This window comes from Pholis gunnellus (genome assembly GCF_910591455.1).
Source record: "Pholis gunnellus genome assembly, chromosome: 24".
Taxonomy (NCBI): domain Eukaryota; kingdom Metazoa; phylum Chordata; class Actinopteri; order Perciformes; family Pholidae; genus Pholis; species Pholis gunnellus.
This window is the reverse complement of record NC_136551.1, coordinates 1576573-1593803: the sequence shown is the minus strand read 5'-3', so window position 1 is coordinate 1593803 and position 17231 is coordinate 1576573. Positions and strand designations below refer to the sequence as shown.

Sequence of the window (17231 nt, the reverse complement as noted above, 5' to 3'; positions counted from 1 at the left end):
TCAAACCAACACAGATGACTTTAGTGTCTTTAAAACGACCGAGTTCAAACTGAGTTGTGTCAATTATAGTTTAAACTTTAAGGTCTATTAGCAGCAAAGCATCCTGCAGTGTGAGGGCGCCTGTGTGACAGAGCGTCATTAAGACTGAACACAGGAGGAGGAGGAGGACGAGGAGGAGGAGGACGGAGTCAGGACTGACGATCACAAAGGGGAAGTGCCGACTGCAGATCTCCCAGGATTAAGAAGCAGCAAAAACAGGAGATTATTAAAAATAATAAGGCCCACCTCTGCCTTCTCTGCTCTAATGACGTGTGTGCAACTACAGCCACATTAGGGCTCTGGCAGTGGAAATACTTCAGTTGATGAGGGACCTAAACTCGTCTACTTTGTTTACTGTGTAGGCCAAGTGTGTTGGAAATAAGGGGGGAATGATCTATTCTGGTGTGGGCGGTTACAGAGCGCTGGACTAACAGATCAAAAACCTCCAGAGATTCAATTACCCTCAGTTCAGCTGTATAGATACTATAACTATAGTTATTGAACCAGAGCTATAGGCCATCTACATGCATCTAATCTCATTTATTTCCATTAGATGTATTCACTATCAGGCGTATTCTGCTAATGATTTGAATGGCTGAATTCAAATTAAATTCTATTAAATTAGAAGTTCCATTAAACATATTACACAGGAAGTGAATAAGCCTGAGGAACGCTTCCTCCTGGATCTGGTGACGTAGCAGTCAACCTGACACAAGAAGCTACTTCACTAGACTTTAACTTTAGCGCAGTAACACAAATCTTCATTCCAGTAAGTAGGGCCAGTAAAAGAAAAGCAAACACAATTAACCCCCCCAAAGTTACAGCGGTGCAAAGGGGAAATGAATCAGGGCTGTGAAAGTTAACAAGCATCCGACTAGTGTTAAGAACATTGCACCTCTGCAAGAAACAGCAAAGCGAAAGAGAACTGGTTTTAATGGATGCGGTGAGGATGACGGAGCCAGCTGAGGTGCGGCGAAAGGCTTGATCCGGTGTGTTTGGTGGTGTGAGAGTAAGTGGCTCGGTCGTCTCTGTCGTTTCGTAAAAACGAGAGCACTGGTGCCCTCTAGTATTCAAAACTGTGACGCGCAGGGACGGAACATTTGCAGGAACTGGCAGCTGATTTTAAACATGATGGAGAAAGAGACATTTTACAGTCACGGTGTTAAAATAGTTTCTGAAACTTTAAATGACCCGTTTTTCTCTCGCTTTATGTCTCAATTTCATATCTAACTTTTTCATGTTCCTCCCAGCGAAGCACTTGGTTACAAATAAAGTACATTCCCTCAGTGGCTCCTCAATCGGTCTGGATACAATCATTATAACATGATGGTATTGCTCATTTCAAGTGAAGAGAGAGGATGAGAGACACCACTTGTGTTCTGTACAATTCGTCTCAGTGATGCAAAAGTAGCGTCCTTCTTTGATGGCGGGCTCCAGGCGGATATTTTGCTCCAGCTCTGACGATGCTGAAACAAATCGTTTCTCCTGCAGTTCTTGATGGAGAGTTTCCATCAAGTGGCCTGATTCCCCAGCGAGGACTGTTTCTATCAGGAGCCGCGGAGCCGAGGGCTGTGGTGAAGAGACTCTTGTGTGAGTGATGAGTCCGTCTGAAGACAAAGAGCCAATGTTCTCAGGCCCTGGGATTGCTCTTAATGGTTGGGCGCTCTGAAGCCAGAATCGAGCCCTAAAGCTCCTTCCTGCTCGTACATCGTCTTTATCAGTGGCCCTCCATGCACTCATGGTGGAGGGTGAGGACCCTTTTGTCTGGCCTTTGATGGGACCTAAATCACTGATATTATCTGATGGAGTCAGCAGGGCGAGATGAGGTTGGTTACTATTTTTTCTTCAATGGAAAATCACAGTAAAAATACAGAAAATAGAACAGACCTGCTTGCAACATTGCTTTTAACATCATATGTATATATATATATATATAATAAGTATTTGAATGCTACTTATATTACGTATTTCTTTCTTTTATCTGATTCTTTTATGCTTAATATTTGTTATATTAGCATGTAGTTTTAGCACAGCTTTAAAAGTATGCCACCCTGCATTTGATTGCACAGAATAAATACAACTTTTCAGTCTGTGTTCCTGAAAAAAACAAGAACACATCATAAATGTAGGCCGTGCTAAAAAAAAGTCCAGCCCTTATTTAACAAATTTTAATAACAAAATTTAATCTGAAAAAAACCCTCCAAAAAACTATTTAAATCAACATTTGGCTGCAATAGCAGTCTCTGTCCACTAGGGGTCAGTGTTGTACCTTTGAAGCTGCTGACTCTGCACTAGAAGAAATTTCACTAAACCCGGAAGTGTTAGTGAGTCTCGGCCGTGTCTGCTATTCATTCAGGCTGCTGCGATTGAAATCAGTTACTCTTAAAGATATCCGTTCATATCGGGCGCCTGATATATTTGCTTGTCGACAGATTAAAGGAGAGCAAGCATGGCTGGTCGGCTACCGGCTTGTGTTGTTGACTGTGGCACGGGGTAAGTGACAACAATACAATGCTAGTTAGCGTTAGCCTGGCTGTCAAACTTCCAGCTAACGCCCCGTCTAGCTGGTTAGCCTGAAAGATGCTAACGACACTTAGCCACATCTGTTTGCTTGTTTATTCTTATGTCGTCTTTAAAAGCAGACTTAACGCTGCATATTAGCACGCTAACGTGACCGACTGCTTTGTTTTGTATGCTTCATTTCTCAATGCTGTTTTATTGTTGCAATTAGCTGCTGCTAGCTACCGAGGCTAATGTTACTTCCTGGCCAATCCTCACAGCAGAATGAATATTATCCAGATTATTTTGGGTGTTACTCAATTACGTACCTGTCTATAGTTTCTTTATCCATAAGGATGCAACTGTAGCTCAACCTTTATTGTCTTTTTGTTCCCTTGTAGGTACACAAAGCTTGGTTATGCAGGAAATACAGAACCACAGTTCATCATACCTTCATGTAAGTGAATGGAACAAATACCCCCAAAACACCAATTTGGTTTTAATTTAAGCTTTAATTAAGTTTTATCTGGAGCTTAACTTAATTTACATGAATGTGTAATACAATTATTAAAATGTTTCCATACAGTTAGTCAATTAAATCATATTTAGATATTATTTTATATTGTTAAGCATATCTTTTTATTTTTAAATTCAGGAACAAAGTAATTATTAAAAGAGGAATCTTCGTTTTATGATTTGCAACAAGATGGCAGTTTCAGCTCGACTTCCTTCTTTACAGTGAGACAGAAACCAGGAAGACAACGTGCCATTAAAACACAATTATTGTGTAAATCTCGGCTACGTTCATGTCGCCTTTAGCAATAAATCAAATAGTGTTTAACGGTTTCCCTGAAGACGAGGAAAGCTTTGTTATGTTATGGGAATTCAAGGGCTTTTAGTAAGAAGTCGTGCATTGTGACTTTGACTGTAAATATACTGTATATCAGTCCACAGCTGGAAATAGTCCTAATGCACTATTTATTCCTGCTATAAACCTCAGTGCCACGCTGTTTTAAATGACCTAGCTTACAACAAATGAACCCAGAGCTTTATGAGCCTTTAATAGGAACCAGCGCGCTTTAGTCAGGAAGTCAGAAATCACTGAGGTTTTTGCCGTTCTCGTGGAAAACTGTGAGTGTCTGTTTTCAGTTCAATCTCCTCACGTAGAGTCTTCTCATCTCCAGGTATCGCAATCAAAGAATCAGCCAAGGTGGGAGACCAGGCCCAGCGCCGGATGATGAAGGGTGTTGATGACCTGGATTTCTTCATCGGGGATGAAGCCATAGACAAACCGTCGTATGCAACAAAGGTAGACGGCAACGTTTCACAAAGAAGTGCCTCCTGTGAAGCGGTTTGATTTGAGGTACTGAGAGTTTCCTTCTTGGTTTCCAGTGGCCCATCCGTCACGGGATAGTGGAGGACTGGGACCTGATGGAGAGATTTATGGAGCAGATCATCTTCAAGTATCTGCGGGCAGAACCTGAAGACCATTACTTTCTTTTGGTAAAGCCAGATCTGTGTACATTAAGAGTTACAGCCTCATGTGCAGATCAGTATCTGAAGGAATGTGTCTAATTTCCTGCAATTTCAAAACAGGAAATTAGGTCTTTTTTTTTCTTTTCAATTGAATTTAGTTGCATTGAATGACTTTCTGTGTGTCTCTCCAGACAGAGCCTCCTCTCAACACACCAGAAAACCGAGAGTACACCGCAGAGATCATGTTTGAGTCGTTCAATGTGCCGGGTCTCTACATCGCTGTTCAGGTGCGTTTCCGACACTTTCCAGCACCTGAAATTCACATCAGCCAACCAGTATTTCTTTCTCTAAAGTCTTCCATTTGAAACCAGAAATATCTCTTCTACTCGGAATGTATTGTGATTCAGAGGTTCAACGGGGAAATGATCATTTTCACTTCTTCTTTCTAAGTTTACCAGTCTGTTTTTAAGTGTTTCACATCCTGCACAATGTTGTCATTCAGTATTTGTGATCGTTGTTTGACGTAGTGTGATTCTTGTTGTGTGTTCTGCTTCAGGCTGTCCTGGCGCTGGCTGCCTCCTGGACATCCAGACAGGTGGGCGAGCGGACGCTGACGGGCACCGTGATCGACAGCGGAGACGGAGTCACTCACGTCATCCCGGTGGTGAGTGTCGCTTCTTCGGGGTTGCCTTTTTCGCTGCTCCTGCGTTCTCCGTCCTAAACTGGTGCGTGTGTGCGTTCCAGGCTGAAGGCTACGTCATCGGTAGCTGCATTAAGCACATCCCCATCGCTGGTCGAGACATCACCTACTTCACCCAACAGCTGCTGAGGGAGCGAGAGGTGGGGATACCTCCGGAGCAGTCCCTGGAGACGGCTAAAGCTGTCAAGGTCAGTAGCAACATGTTCTAATATTCAACAAACCAGACAGTATTTAGTGGTTGTTATGCTCCGCCTGACCACTAGAGGTCAGCAGCACTCACTGCAACTTTGAAAAACAAAGATGTTTTATGATACATTTGGTTTTGTTGTCTTGTTGATTTACTCAACATTGCGAGTTGCGTCCGCTAAAAGTTTCTCTGCATTGTTTTCCTCTTCAAGGAGCGCTTCAGCTACGTCTGCCCCGACCTGGTGAAGGAGTTCAGCAAGTACGACACAGACGGCTCCAAGTGGATCAAACAGTACACGGGCATCAACTCCATCTCCAAGAAGGAGTTCACCATCGATGTTGGCTACGAGCGCTTCCTGGGGCCTGAGATCTTCTTCCACCCTGAGGTAAACTGTTCTAGATATAGTGCTGCTGCTGCTGCTGGATGATTTAGCCTTAAAACGTCAGCTTGTCACAGTGAAAAATGTCATTTTTGAGTGTTTGCTCTTTGGTCTCGTCCAGTTTGCCAACCCAGACTTCACCCAGCCCATCTCCGAGGTGGTGGACGAAGTCATCCAGAACTGCCCCATCGACGTCAGGCGTCCGCTGTACAAGGTAGAGGAACACGGGCCTCTGCAGCCGCTGCAGGCACTGTAACCGTTAGTGTGTGTGTGTGTGTGTGTGTGTCTGCCTGTTGTCAACGTGCACCGCCTCTTTGTGCCACAGAACATCGTGCTCTCCGGAGGCTCCACCATGTTCAGGGACTTTGGCCGACGCATGCAGAGGGACCTCAAGAGGACCGTGGACGCACGGCTGAAAATGAGCGAAGAGCTGAGCGGCGGCAAGTTAAAGGTGAGGATGAAGATTAGTCTTGAAAAAAAGAGCTGTGAATTACATTCAAAGTATGCAAATGTATTATTTAGTCACTAAATGTGGAGCATAGATGGTCTGTACCAAAATACAAAAAGGCATGAATGAAGGCGCTTCTTTTCTTCATGAAGGTTAACAGGAAGTGCTGTTTTTTGTCTCGGTATTGACGGAGTTATCCTCTTTTCTTTTTGCAGCCGAAGCCCATCGACGTGCAAGTCATCACTCACCACATGCAGCGGTACGCCGTCTGGTTCGGAGGATCAATGCTGGCGTCTACTGTGAGTATCAGAACACACAATCATCCCTCCTGCAGCTTTTAATCTATATCTCTGACATCAGGAAGTAATTGGAAACAGAATCCAGTGAATGTTCCTTTGATGAGAGTTTTCACTTCGAAAAATAAACAGCAAGAAGCTAAAGTTTTTCCTAATGCACCAGATTCTGGTAAACAGTTTTTTGTTGACTTGAGACACACACACACACACACACACACACACACACACACACACACACACACACATTGTCTTTATCTATGACATGTAAAGGGAAATGACACTGACGGGATCGTTTGTGTTCCGGCAGCCGGAGTTTTACCAAGTGTGCCACACCAAGAAAGACTACGAGGAGATCGGGCCGAGCATCTGCCGCCACAACCCCGTGTTCGGGGTCATGTCTTAGGCGTCGGAGCGGCGCATTCAGCGGAGGCCGAAGGAAAACGGGAAGAAGCGCCGCAAGACCTCACGCGCTGTGGAAGTCCCATGAGCCTTTGCACGGATGCTCCGACAGACCTGTTCGTTGGGATAAAGCGACAGTGGACCAAACAAACTGCCAAAATAGCGGCAATATCCTCACAAATTTGAGGAAAGAGGTGACTCAGCCCAAAGGATCCTCAAATAAAACGTTTACTGCAAGTAGGTTAATAATAGGTGATAAATCTTTAATTTCTGGGTGCCTCGTATATGTACTTATAATATCCTCACAGGGTTGTAATATGTAATTAATCAACATGAGTCTCTGTGTATATGGGTTGGGTTCTTGCTCTGTGTTATATGCTGTGTGAAGAAGCAGGACGTGCTTCATCAGTGAATAAAACACCTTTTTGATCATCAAATGGGTGAAAAACAGAAAAATCAATCACCAGGCAATCTGACCATTCCTGATATTCTTTCCTTGTTTTGTCTCTTTTCTTTGAACACGTCCCTCAGTCCCTGGAAGAAATATTTATTTGAATTTGGATTAAAACCAGTCAGGCATTTAAAACATATCGATCTGTTCAAATAGTTTCCCTGAAGTCTTCTTCTCCCTCAGCAGTGTGACGAATGGCCACGGCTTCCCTTTGACCTGTTTTTATTTGTACTAATCATCTCTTGACCCGCCTGTCTTGAAAGTGGTATTAATATATGAACTTGCAGTTTAAGTGACTGTTGTTGGACCATCACTGTTGCCTGATCTCAGTTCTACTGGAAGCCTTGTACTGTACCAAATCTGGATTTCAATGCCGGCATTCCAATAAATGCCAAGGAGATATTTCTACAGTTGTGATTTGTGTTTTTCAAGCTGCACTGTTAAGAACTGCATGGTTATCTTTGGGTTGCATCTATTCTCATAGCACAGCTATGTAACCCCCCCCCCCCCCCCCCCCCCACACTGTAACTGTATCCCGTCAGACCGACTCAAGAGTTTATTTCCATCGAACCCCTTCACGTCAGCGTGGGGAGGGGAGCCGTGTCCAGAGGCCTGTTTGTCGTGGTCACTGGTTTCTAACGGACGGGTGGATTCAGCAGACGTTTAGTGGACGAGTTTATTCTGTGAATTTGAACATGGAATGCTGTAGAAAGCAAAGCCGGAGTGAGAAAAGGCTAAAGAGAAGTGCCGATTTATAAAAAGGGGAAAGCGAGCGACGGACTGAGACATGGCTCCTGCTGACAGGCTTAAGGTGCTCCTCTTCCTGGCTCTGTTCTTCGGAGCGTCAGGGTTCCTGCTCACTCTTCTGTCCTGTGGGACCGAGTACTGGCTGCTGGCCGCTGAGTCCTGCAGCTCTGGAGGAAGTGGCACCGAGGTATTTAAACCGAACACCTCAAGTTTATTTGTGTGTAGAGATCCTTTCAAACGTGGAGGCGAGTGAAACAAAAGCATCACAGCAACAAAAACAATCAGGCAACGAAGTCTAGAACAGCAGTAGAGTGAAAGAGGTTATCCACATATAGAGTCTGGTTTTATTTAAAAGCTGTGGTTTAGTGACTCCAGACTGAACTGCAGTGATGTAATCTTCATATTTATCACAAAAGAGACTGACTGTGTCAGAGATAAGAGGTCATGTTTAGTGTTGTGGTCCTCCAGGACACAGACGGTGTGAGGATCTTCCATGAGGGCCTGTTCTGGCGGTGCTCTTTCATGGCCGTCTCAGATCAACACTCCATGTGGGACCTTTGGATCTGTGAGTACCTGAGACTAATATAATGCATTTATGAAGACACATTTGCCAAACGGCAGCATCACAACGGCGTCTTTCTTTCAGCTAACCAGCCACCATCGAAGGTCTGCCGAGAGGCCTTCCTCTTCCCGTTTCCTGTCAGTGGGCCACACAGCTTCTCCACAGAGCCGTATGAACATCACTCTGCCATTGGTCGGTATTATCTTCATGAATTTATTTATTTTCTACGTTATGATCTCCCATGTGTTACAAGGCCTCATATTCTCTCAGTTTTCAGGACCTTCTGGAGCATCTTCCTCGTCACAGGCGTGGCGGCGGTCCTCATCGGTGGATTTGTTGTCATCTGTGCCGGCCCGCTGACCAATCACAGACTCTATGAAGTGGGGGGGGCCCTTCTGCTCTGTGGCGGTAAGTACAACAAGTTATTTTCGGCAGCTTTTCATTCTGAAAGTCTGCCGTTGGGCAGAATCCCCTCGTTAGGCGTCATCGCTTACAGCTGAGGAGTCAGTTGACTCAAACACAGGTGTGTTCAGGAAATATCAAAAACTTTCTCTTTGAAAAACAACCAGTGAATGCCATTATAATATAAAATGTACCGTAAAGTGATTCTAGTGTTTTCTTAAGAGTTTTAAGCATATTTTGACGATTATCAGGAAAATATCGTGAACGCAAATATTTTGGCCGGAATAATCGAGACATGACATTTTCATATCGCCCCCCCGCCTAAATAGAAAGAGGTATATTATTGTATTCATGTACTTGTATAAGTGGCCATGACAAACATAACCAGAGCCCAATCATAGACTGAAGTGAAGACTGCAGTGAATGAGCTCCTCTCTGGGAGCAGCTGGTGGTCAATGTGCCGCATGTTCCTGCTCTTCATCGTGTTTTGGTTTAAGAAAATCAATAGTTTAGAGAAGACATGTGACCTGAAGAAGTTGCCAGCGTTTGTGGTCACTTGTGTGCGGTCCACAAATATTACAATAACTTCTGCGCGTACAGTCATCATGGAAATGAGGAGTCCAGCTCTGAAACACTTGCCTCAGGGGTCTGTGAATCATCTTCCAGCCAAGAGTTCAGATTCTTATCTGACTCTCTTAACCCAAAACTATTTGTTTATTCAAATTAATAAAACTACATTTTAACCCTTTAACACCCAGTTTCCCACTTACATGTCATGTTGTTCCGTAGTGTCTGACAGCATCATATTTTTCATAAGCCTGTTTGCAACTCATCACTGAAGCTATATATCCAAACTCAAATTCATACTCTGACAGATTTAGATTCACTCTTGTGCATCTTTTTCTGCACATTTTCCTCATTTTGGAATCTTCACGAAAATTTAAAAGAAGTAATGTTGCATTGAAGAATGTTTTGTTGCGCGTCAATGAGGTTTAAGATATTACAAACACAAACACAAGATGTTTTTTATTTCAGAGAAGAGCAAGGGAAATCTTAAATGAACAAATATGGTTTTTAATTGTGCCGCTCAAAGTTAATTGGGAATCCTTTTTTTTGTAAATGCGTATTTTTCAAATATTTTCCACATCTGTTTCTGCTTAAACGTGAATGAAAACAGGAACGGTTGCTCTTTAACGTAAAAAGAAAGCGCCCGTCTTGATTGGGCCTGATTGCTGGTGGCTGGTGCTCGTTAGGTCACAGAGTCTACAGCTGGACAGAGCTTTTAAAAAGCCTCAGTTTGACTGAACACGTGTGTGTGTGTGTGTGTGTGTGTGTGTGTGTGTGTGTGTGTGTGTGTGTGTGTGTGTGTGTGTGTGTGTGTGTGTGTGTGTGTGTGTGTGTGTGTGTGTGTGTGTGTGTGTGTGTGTGTGTGTGTGTGTGTGTGTGTGTGTGTGTGTGTGTGTGTGTGTGTGTGTGTGTGTGTGTGTGTGTGTGTGTGTGTGTGTGTGTGTGTGTGTGTGTGTGTGTGTGAGAGGAGGAGACACCATCAGTCTCACTCTGACGTCTGTCCGTCCGTCTGTTCTTCTTCATTCAAGTTTTAGACGAAGTCTCTTCTCGTGTCTTTGTGGACGCTCTTGGCGTAACCTCCTTCCTCCCCTGAGCTTTCCTTTCACTCAGGATCTCAGTTTGGTTAATTAAGGGAGGGAAGATTTCCCAGAGTTTACATTCCATACATGACTGAAATATTTCAACAAGGAGACCAAAGTTGATAGAGATCTTTAGGAAAGACTAGACGCTGGCCCTGAAACATCACTAACCCATCACCCATAATCAATACCCAGTCTCAGCAGAGTCATGCTGCCTCTGACCATAAATCAGATGTCTTTCTTGATGTTCACACAGAGAGAACATCTGTGAGTCAACATATTATTTATGTAAGGGATATTGCAAAATGACTCCAGGGTCAGGTGTCATATATGCTCCCAGGACTGAACCCTGAAGGAGAGAACTTGAATCTTTAAAACTCTGTGCCTGTCAGGTGTGAGTCAGCTGGCAGTGCTGGTGATGTATCTGATGTGGGTCCATGTCCTGGACACTCTGGAGCAGTTTGCCCTCCATCACAGAGCCTCCACTTGCCCCTCGTTCCACCTCAGCGTCCAGCACGGCCCTTCGTTCCTGCTGGCTCCGGTCGCCGTCTTCTTCTTCCTGCTGGCCGGGCTCCTCTTCCTCCTGGTCGGCCGCAGCGTTCGCGGGATACAGCTCGACAAAAGAGACGGAATTCCCGAACTTCCAGCACCTGACGCTTATCTGTGATTCCCTCCTTAAACCTAAATATGGAGGATCCAGCTTGTGTGCCGTGATGGGAATTGCATGCGTCACCAAACTAAATGTACGAATAGAAATGTGTGTGTTGCCCTCACCTGAGGTTTAAAGAGAATCAGAGGAAAGTGTTTTATGTACCACTGGTTTGTGGAGTCTTTCGGACGAACTTAAGTATTTAATTTCATGCAACTTTATTCTCTTTAATGCAAACTATTGTAATGTGCTACTGTCTTGCTGACATGATGCAACTGAAGGACAGAAACTCTCTCCCGCTCTTTCTCTTTTGTTGATATTTAAAGCACAAAGAGCTGGTAGATCAGCATCAACACAATGATTGACAGGTGGTCACTCAAGTCTTCCATCAGTGGGGATAATTGGAATCCTTAATTTGAAGTTGGACTTTTTCTAAATGATTATTCTAGTCTATTAAACAGATCCAAATGTGATTAATGCTCTCAAATCTCTCACTCTGCTTTTATTATAATTGATAAATCAATTTTGACAAAAGTGGAGGGAAGAGGCCCGGCCGGCGCACGCTGCAGGACGGAGTCGATTGAGTGTGACCGAGCCTGCCTATCATCAGGACATCAGGTTGAAGCTGTGAAATATTGGGTCAGAGAGGGATGGAGATAATAATAAATTAGACTGTCATAATTCATTTTGTGACAGAAGAGACGCCTCGCAGTGTGTGTGAGACACGCGGCCGCCACTAGAGGGCAGCGTTGTCTCAGGGTAACGGTTTGTGGTCCTCTCAACGATTGTCCTACAACATTACTGCAGAATGCAGAGTTGGCGCGTTCGTGTCACCATAAAGCCTGCAGAGGATAGAACCAAGAGAGAAATTTGTAAGTGATAATTAAATCCTCCAACTTTCCTGACAAACAAAAGACATTTTCTTTTTTTTTTCCTCTTGAAGTTCAGTATAGTTAACATTATATTTGAGGGAGGAGGGGCTGTGGGAGCCCACAGTCACACCTTGATAATTGGAAAAAGGCAAACAGAAGTGAGACCTTGACATGTTACAGTGACAAAAGGGAGAGGGAGAGCAGGGAGAGAGGGGGGAGGACAGGGAGAAAGAGTTGACACTGCTCATCAGCGAGACTTTCAATATTCCTTCATGTCTGACGCTCCTGTGCCTCTCCATCCTTTCTCCTCTTAATCTCCGCTGTGAACTAGGTGAGTATAATTACACCGGAGCATGTCACATTCACTCTCCCGGGCCTCTCGCCGCCTTTAAACATCCGCCGCCTCCTCTACCCCAACAGGGTGATCTTTATTTTCTAATGAACACCATGGAGATCCAGTCAAATCGCTTGGTTTCACTCTCTGAACGCAGCATCGTGGCAGATTCATTACTTGTGGTCCAGGAGTGGATGTGGTGCCGTCGTAGCTGTCAGCCTCGGACTCACACACACTCTACTAGTTTGTCCTTTACATCACATCGTCACACTGGGTCTTTGTCCTCAGTAGATAGAAGTGTCCACGGCAATTACTACGGGGGCCAAACAAAGACATCAGAAGAAGCAACTGGAGACAACCCATCTCATTTTACCATAAAGTTTAATTTAGTACTTGTGAATTTTCAGGCTGTTAGAGCGATACTCTGCATTTAAAGAGTTTTGTTTTGTATTCCAAAACCAAAAACACAAGAGCAACAGTGCATTTGCTCTAAGCTGCTGTTAGCAGGTAGTTTACTGGTGGTTTGGTTTAAAAAGCATATAATAAAGAAGCATCCAGACCTCTTGCTCTTACCGCTTTCATACGATTCTCTTTAAAGTCAAGTGAAGTGCAAACCATGTTTCAGCTTGTTGTAGGTCCCTGAAGTGGCACAAAAACATGTACAAAAACAGAAAAGAATGTGACTCACTTTGCCCAAATCACAAAGCTCAAACAATCATTTATTTATCTTTGCAACTGAAGATTGTTCACCTGCAGAGTGATTGTGGAGATCTGAACACGTTTAGGTTGCATCTTCTGTGCTCTGAGCGACGCTACATGATGCTACATGCTGCTACATGATGCTACATGCTCCGTTATGCCGTTGATGTTGCCTGCATGGACCTATAATAAGACAGGCTCAGGTTAATGAGTGCATATCACTGATCACTGATCCACGCACACGGTATGGTGTAATGATGTGTGAGGGTGTTTTTACTTTGGTACCATAAAAGCAGATATAATGAGCAGCCATTGAAAGCTGGACCCATCGTTCTCTGTGATTCCCTTCCCTGAACCTCCCCCACGTTCGCTCTCCACATTGGTACACTCTGCTCTACCTCCACATTACCCAGAGGCCAACCCAGGGGGCGCAATTATTCAGGCCTTTGCTCAGCCAAGTAGAAGAAATTAGCCTCTTCTCCTGAACCAAGACCTTCTAACCTGCACCAGGACCGCGGGCTGCCTCTCTGACTAGCACGACCCCCTGTGACTTCCCTCTCCAGACCTTGTTTTCCATACATATGAGCCCGAGCTGGCCGGAGCCACGCTTGGCTGCCATATGGGCTCTCCTTGCCCCGGCTGGCAGAGTGGGCCTGCGGAGCTGCGGGCTATACGATCCAACACCCCCACGCCTCCTCGCACCCCTCCTGGACGGATGCGGGTGTCCTCGGGCCGACTCGACACAGAAAGTCTAAAAAGAAGATGAGCAGCTGGGCTGAGATGTGTCGTCCTGTGTGGCCGCAAAAGATGCGATTACAAAAGCAATATCAGAAACTGAATTTGGGAAGACTGGAAGTTACGTTTCAAATAACTGCAGGTCAATATCTTAACGAGCAATTATGGAAAAGAAGAAAGATCTGTAATGAATTCTATGATGACAGAGGGTGATCTCAGGGTGCAGGGGCAAAGAATAAGAGCTCCTCTTCCTCCGTTTATTCTTCACTTAATCTTTCCTGTAATTAAAATCATTTTGAGTGTGATTCCATTTCCCGTGTCTGTGCTGACAGATCCTCCCCTCTTACCTTCCCCTCTTCTCCTCATGTCTGTCTTTGCCTTTCGTCCCACCTTCCATCTCATCTATTCAGACCAGTCGGTGTTGGGTAATGAGGTCTGCGACCCGGCCCCGGTGCTGCCTGACGCTCACAGTGAGGGTTTGAAAAACATTTAGCAGTCTTCCTGTGACCTTGGCTGCTGTTATGGGGTGTGAGGAAGAGTCAGTCGGCCCTCCCAAGAGGCCGGTATCCCTGAGAAGATTTGAATATTGCCCCAGCTACTGATCTAATTGGATGAGATGGCTGTATTTGTGCACTAAAACATTTGCAGACTATTGTAGCTATAATACATATGCAGCTTAATGCCGGTGTGTCTGGTTCTCAGCGGATCTCTGATCGAAGCTCAGACCATGTGATGCAGCCTGCATCTCCTCCTGTCTACTCTCAGTCCGTTCTGTAGTCTCTCTATCTTTATGACGGGCTTCTTGCCTTTTGACTCAGACACCTGAGAGAGCTGGAGGCCTTATCGGGGCCGAGGCAAAACGAGGCACAGGAGCAAACGATGGCTTTCTCTATCTTTGTCCGCTCTCCTCTCCAGGCCACTGTTTCATCAGGTCGCTGTGTGCACATTCGGAAGGGTAAACTGCTTTTATTGAACGAGTCCACAACCTCCCCTCACCTGCTGGGCCTCGTGGCTCCGAAGGGGCTTTACAACTGTTTCTATTTACTCCCCTCATTCCCATCATCCTCATCCCTCGCCCCTTTCCCCGAAGAAAACCATCAACACCGTGTACTGGAAGAGAGAGCGAAAGACGACGAGAGAGATTAAATCCAAGTTTCTTTCATCCATGAACGCTTTCATCTCTTTTTTTTTCAAACAGAGGGGAATTATCAGCGCCGCTACCGACACAGGCTTTTGACGAGGGTGATGGCGGAGGAGGGGAGGGAGGAGAAATGAGGGAGGAGCGGGAGATGAAGAGGAGGCGAGGGGCTGGGTGGGAAGTTAGGTGGTTCGATCGGAGAGGGGGAATCCACCTCCTGTGCATCCTCAGTTTGTCGGGGTTCTGGGTTTATCTACAGAGGGCCAGGGGTGCTCCTCTTTGTCTCGCCTCGCCATTTCCTCTACCTGAAGAGCGTTTGATATGTGTGTTATAGTCACTCTTAGCATGCTATCGGGAGAGTCGGTGCACTCCTCAATATCTCAATCCGACTTATGGATTGAGTGCGAAAGAGTCAAAACAAGCGAGTAAGAAGTAGACCAACAGACTCCAGCAGTCGACGGCGCTAATCCACCCTTCCAAAAATGTACCAAAACTAAATAGATGATTTTCTTTGCCCTCCTCCTTTCTGTGACACTTGGCATGACGTCTAATCTCCACTGTTCTGAGTGTTTTTTCATTAAATTTGTGTCAGGACTAATTTCGAGGGGAATGAATACAGATGTCAGGATGCCATCGAATCCCATCGCGGGGCCTTTAATGAGATAACAGGCTTTAGTAAAAGAATTAGCGCTATTGAGAAAAAAAAAAAAGAATGAGATTAGTTCAATGGGATGTGGATACAGAGTGGAACGGTGGCTGTTCAGAGGGAGAGAGAGAGGGGAGACCAGAGTCATATCAGACCTGCCCTGCCAAATCACAAATCTATTTCCGACACTGGTATTAATTATCAAACTAAAGCTGCTGTTGCATATTGATTCATCGGGGTGCGCACTTGTATTATCTCCTATTAAGCAGGAAAAAAGGAGAGATTATATGAAGCCTTCGGGGGTGTTTTATGGATCCTGTGAGACTGTTAAACCATGTCACGGACTCCAAAGCAACAAGACGAGCTCCCTGTGTTTGTGTGTGTGTGTGTGTGTGTGTGTGTGTGTGTGTGTGTGTGTGTGTGTGTGTGTGTGTGTGTGTCCTGCTTCTTATGTGGGCTCCACTGCATTCTTAAGCTTTAAATTTGATTATTTTGGTGAACATTTTTTCAATTAGCCAGACAGTCTTGGCCTTTTAATACATTTCTGTGCACAGAAATACGTCTGCGTGTAAACATCTGAGACACAAGTGCAGACAGTATTGTTTAAAGCACAGTGAGGCAGCTGTATGCATATGAAGTCATGTAACCGAACTCCAGTCTACGGCCCTCTCCACATGCGCAACAGGAAGAGAGAGACGGTGTTGCGCAAGCTGCAACACTTTCTGTGGATGCATCTTCACCCCTCGGACAAATTTGCATCGACTCGTTTCTATTAACCTAAAATTCGCCTCGCCTTCGGTCTGAACACACGGTAAAGCCGGTATGCTCGTATCACTTCAGTTGCTGTTGTCTTCACACATTTGCATTTACCACAAACCCAAATTTAAACACAACAACCCTGAGATCTATTGTCCAGATATCCATGCTTTCATTTGTGCAAACTGCACATTTTCAGATAAAATCTTTTGAGTTTTAAACGGTGGTTAAGCCTTCAGCAAGCCCAGTGTCGCAAAAAATGACAATTATGAGCAACAGTCACCGAGTGGGAGAGCTGGGGAGTCCACGTCTTCGAGTCAGGCTAGGATTCAAAGTGTGACTGTAGTGGGCAGCGAGGCGAGCTCTGTGTGATAACACCACAGCAATAGTCATTTATTTCTCACCAAAAGACAACTGAAGAGCATGCAAGGTGTGAAAACCCCCAATGATCAGCTCATCCACTGCTGTCCAGTGGAATGACAACTCCATCCACAATGACCAACGCGTTCCCAGAGGAAGGAAGGATTTGTTTCACGCCTCGACATCGAATGAGGATCGTTGGAAATAGAATCCGATGCGCAGTACGCTCCGCATGCAAAAGCCTCAGATTATCAGCGGAGGTGTATTACACAGTCGCTGTGGCCGGTGTGGGTGGTAGCCAAAGTGTTGAGACACACACTTCACAAATAATGAGACCTCCAACGGTGTGACACCCATTTCACACATGGATGGCATCTGTGATTGGGAAACATATGTTTGTATTGATGTATAATTATGAGCACTGAGTTCCTCTACTTCCTCTAAGTTGGTGGAAATGACTCTGTGGTGTGTATGATTGAGTGTGTGTGTGTGTGTGTGTGTGTGTGTGTGTGTGTGTGATGGAGAGAAAGACAAAAAGAGCAAGGCAGAGAAAATGTGATGGAGAAAGAGCATCAACACCCCGCTGACTGCACTCAATCACCGTCTTAATTATACAGCGAGAACACAAGTCGCTGTCTGTCCGGAACCAAAGTCACAAATTCATTGCGAGATATCATCTCCGTCGTCTATATCACCTCGTCACTTCCCAACCGTCTACCGTTCAGGTGTTACGCAGGTAGTGGAGCTGGAATAATATGCTGATTATACAAGAGGCGTGAAGATTGGCGTTCGCCCGAGTGAAGGGATCGGG

The 17231-nt window shown here is 45.0% G+C and overlaps 2 protein-coding genes across 2 annotated transcripts; both read left to right on the top strand.

Annotated features, from left to right (window-relative positions):
• The first annotated feature begins 2369 nt into the window (after positions 1-2369).
• Positions 2370-7284, top strand: LOC306715350 (actin-related protein 3). The gene is made up of 12 exons (XM_079185680.1): positions 2370-2532; positions 2940-2995; positions 3723-3847; positions 3931-4041; positions 4206-4301; positions 4571-4678; positions 4759-4902; positions 5113-5286; positions 5402-5494; positions 5606-5731; positions 5944-6027; positions 6332-7284. The coding sequence occupies exons 1-12, from the start codon at positions 2489-2491 to the stop codon at positions 6425-6427; spliced, it is 1257 nt and encodes a 418-aa protein (XP_079041806.1). The 5' UTR covers positions 2370-2488; the 3' UTR covers positions 6428-7284.
• A 182-nt stretch (positions 7285-7466) lies between these two features.
• Positions 7467-13200, top strand: LOC306715352 (transmembrane protein 182-like). Its single transcript, XM_079185682.1, has 5 exons — positions 7467-7808; positions 8090-8186; positions 8268-8375; positions 8454-8591; positions 10624-13200. The coding sequence occupies exons 1-5, from the start codon at positions 7662-7664 to the stop codon at positions 10896-10898; spliced, it is 765 nt and encodes a 254-aa protein (XP_079041808.1). The 5' UTR covers positions 7467-7661; the 3' UTR covers positions 10899-13200.
• Positions 13201-17231: the final 4031 nt, after the last annotated feature.